Below are 3,806 nucleotides of genomic sequence, written 5' to 3' on the forward strand. Positions count from 1 at the left end.
CGATTTCCGCATTGTGTGCATCCTGATCCGCCGGGTTAACCTCCGCCATCAGCGTTGCCAACGCGTCAAACAAATCAGATAGAACCTGAGCTGGTGGTTGCACAGGGCCTCCTGCCCCGGCTGCTGCCGCCGCTGCTGATCCGGAAATCATCGCCGCTGCGGTCGAAGAGTGGAGCGCCGGTTGCGTGTCGGACATGAAAATCGCAACCCGGTTTGTCACATCAAAGGGGTCTGGAATACTGTCACCATCGGAACAGCCCCCAATCCGGCCATCTTGTAACTGATATAACGACTCGGTCTCTCCGGTCGATGACTCAGCACCGGAATAAACGATGGTCTCACCACCAGATTCTGATCTATCCTCGGATCCCCCTCCATGGATAACTCCCACGAAGGCACGCTTCATGACAGGCTTGACCCGGGCAGATCTCGCACGCTGAGCCGTCTCGACGAGGTCGGTGCAGATGTCCGGCTCAGGGCCCGTTTCGCCGATCTTGCCAATGAAGACGTGTATGCCACCAAAGGGGACCCGGTACCCATACTCGAGTGAGCCGGCCTCGGGGCCCCAGCCTGCATCGTCGATGTAGAGCTTGCCGTGACGACTTTTGGTCATCCGGCCCACAGCGTAACCCTTGAGTCCTTCGAAGTTACCCTCCAAGAACTTGAAACCATCGTGCGATAGCCAACTGTCGTGGTTTTGTCACGGCAGATGTCCTAGAGAAAGGACTTAGTCGAGGAGCCATCGCTACGGGTTAGCTTAAAGGGGTTAAAGCGGACAAGGGACGCAAGAGAGTTTTATACTAGTTCAGCCCCTTACGGTGAAGGTAAAAGCCTACGTCTAGTTGTGATGGAATTGATGGGGTTTCGATGACCAGGGAGCGAATACGCTTTGTTTGAGTCTCGAGGTGTTGTCTGTTGTTCCTGAACCGCCGCCAGGTCATCTCCTTATATACATGGGTTGACGCCCGTCGGTTTACAGACTCCGAGGCCGGCTCATAATCGTGTCCGGCTCGGTCTCTGCTACCTCTATCTTACAACACAAGTTTACATATCAATGCTGGTTTGTGTCTACAGGCCTTAAACCGGCTTTGGGCCCTGGGCCTTCATGAAGGGTCACCGTCTGTCTTCATAGGCTTCAGATACAGATGAACTACTTATGGGGTTAACCCGGCCTCTCCTGGCCGGTTTACGCCCAGTGGTAATATCCCCAACACATATTAAGAAGGAAGTAAATCTTCATAGACCCGATACGTCGGAAGCTAGCCGTAAGGCACGCTCCTGCCTCTGCGTTTTCGATGACGCCATGTTTAGTGCCAGCGGAGTCGACGTAGTGCTCGGTTTTTTGATGTTTTTGTTGTCAGCAACTTTCTTAACATGTTACGCACGACAGAGGTACGGTTTTACCCGACGAACTAGAGGCACAGACGTGATTCTAAGGGAGGTAGGGACGCGAAGGATCGTGATGCAAGCACATGAAGGTGTGCCTCTGTTTTCAAGAAGCTTTCATTGACACGTTTTCATTGCGGGGGCCATGGCCTATGAGTTTCATGTGTCTTCGAAGGCATTCGGCCTCATTAACGGACGTGAAGTCAATTTAGGCACGGTCTCCATAGGAGTGGAGGCACCGAAGTGCCTTCGTGGGTGTTTTAAGTAGTTGGTGTTATTGACGGACAACCGTGCCTCTGTAGTGTTCTTCTCTGAGGGTCACGGGCGTAAGCAATGTTTTCCAAGGAGAATAAACACCTAACTACCTCTGTATTCAAAATGTTTTTCCAAAGTGTTCCATACGAACGATTTTTAATATTTGTGTGTGCAATGGTTTGTTAGAACATTGTGCACTGCTTTTAGGAGCATTCTGTAATTGTTGTCCCTACATTTCGATGCTGCGTCCACAAAGGTACTAGTGCAGTGCATGCTTGTCATTTTTGTGGATTGCTATGTGTACCTGCTCTGTGCGTTACGCTAATCGTATAGTATCTGTACTGTGTTTATATTTTTCAGTTCACGCCAATATATTCTAATAATAGAAAACTGCAACATTGCACTGGAAATAAACTTGTTCAGAAGATATGTAAACTGGAAGCAAACTACAAGGTTAACTGGGACACAAGAAAATCTAAATTTAGAACAAGCAAACGGCAGTCTTGAGAGAAAGCAAATCTAACGGGAAATCTAGAATGGCATGAGCAATCTTCTAGTTACTTTTCTTGGCCGGGACCACCTGCTTCAGTAGTCGTAGTCGCCCCAGGACCTTGCGCGCTTCTTGGTCTGCTCCTTCTCGAGTTTTGCCCGGCGGAGGCCTTCTTGGATGATGGTGAGGCGGCTCCATATCTCGTACGCAGCGTAAGCATCTTTTGCCGCATACTCGATGTGCCTCATGGACAGGGGCATGCGCATCCAGCGCTGGTGCTCTGCTTTGGTGAGCTTCTTCTTCATGTTGTTGTAGTAGTCGTGGACAAGGATGCCTGAGACATCCCCAAGGGAGTCCAGAGGCTTGGTTGCTGTAGGCACCCTCCATTCCTTCTGGATGTCGACGAAGTGGGCGATCTCTAGTCCGACGCGCCCGAGCATCTCTATGTCGCCGTCGATGGAGAAGCCAGCAAATGTGTATCTGGGGTCGGCGAGGAAGTTGTCGAACCTGGTGCAGTTCTTGTCGGCGGAGCTCAGTTGGAAGAGCAACACCGGATGATCGTTGCCGACAGAGAGCTGGACGAGGGCTGGTTTCTTATCTTTGCCAACGTCGTTGGTGTACTCCACATCAACTCCGACGATCTTGTGGCGCTCGAATTCGAGGTGTCGGTCGTACTGCTCGATGGTGGTCGCCGGCTTGTGCAAGTCGTTGGTGTGGATCACGTGCAACTTGGTGTTGCCGTGGGCCTGCACCTCCAGGAATTCCTTGATCAATCCCATGCCCTGGAGCAGTTGGTCCTCCTGCAACCAGGTTTTTCGTGGGGAACAATGAGTGGGAGAGCAATGGCGATTTCTGTTGTTTCTATGTAAGAAGGCCGCGGCGGAAGTCTAAATTTAAGGGCGGGGAAGCGGCAAAGGAGTGCACGATCTCACTGTCGATGCAGTTGTGCACATCGTGGGTTCTAGATCGTGGTTTCATCTCCCTGGTGGTGCGGTTGTGTCGGGTGGTAGGTGCGACATATGCCAACGGGTGGCTTATCATTGTGGGAGCCAGTAAGACATCGCGGGTGCCTGGAAACGGGATAAGGAGAAGACATGCACGCCGGCGAATCTTACCCAGGTTCGGGGCTCTCCGTGGAGATAATACCCCTAGTCCTGCTCTGCGGTGTCTCCGCATGATCACTAGATCAACACAAGTGGCTACTTGAGCTGTTTGGATAGAGGAGGAAGAAGGGCAAGGCTAGCTCTCCTCTTCTCTCTATGTGGTGTCTAAAACTATAAGAGATCAACCCTTTGCATGGGTGCCCTGGGGGGTTTACATAGGCCTACCCCCTAGGGGTATAATGGTAATTTGGCTGGATGTGGGTCCAGGACGTCAGTGTCTGTACCCGCCGGCTTCTCCGCCGGCCGCTGGGGCCTGCCGACTGGTGGGTCCCGCCGGCTGCTGGTTACTGTAGCCTCGCCCCTGATGATGAGGGCTTTGCCGAGGTATGCATGGCTACAGTGCCGCCGTCCGGCAGACCCTCACTGTAGCCTTACCTCGTCTTGTCTCCTTAATGATGCACATACTTCGAGGGAGTGAGATAGCCGGCTATTGGGAGCCGGCTACACCCCAGGCCGACTGGAGGGGGGCTTGGCCGCCTTCGAGCGTCTCTCTGGCTGAAGGGGCCCGTCGC

At 52.7% G+C, this 3,806-nt stretch overlaps 1 protein-coding gene across 1 annotated transcript; it reads right to left on the bottom strand.

The window, feature by feature from the left end:
• Positions 1–2,226: 2,226 nt before the first annotated feature.
• LOC141021823 (uncharacterized) lies at positions 2,227–2,910 on the bottom strand. The gene has a single exon (XM_073497682.1). It carries the CDS (start codon positions 2,908–2,910, stop codon positions 2,227–2,229), a length of 684 nt encoding a protein of 227 aa, XP_073353783.1.
• Between the last annotated feature and the right edge of the window lie 896 nt (positions 2,911–3,806).

The sequence above is a fragment of the Aegilops tauschii genome, chromosome 1 (genome assembly GCF_002575655.3).
Source record: "Aegilops tauschii subsp. strangulata cultivar AL8/78 chromosome 1, Aet v6.0, whole genome shotgun sequence".
NCBI lineage: Eukaryota > Viridiplantae > Streptophyta > Magnoliopsida > Poales > Poaceae > Aegilops > Aegilops tauschii.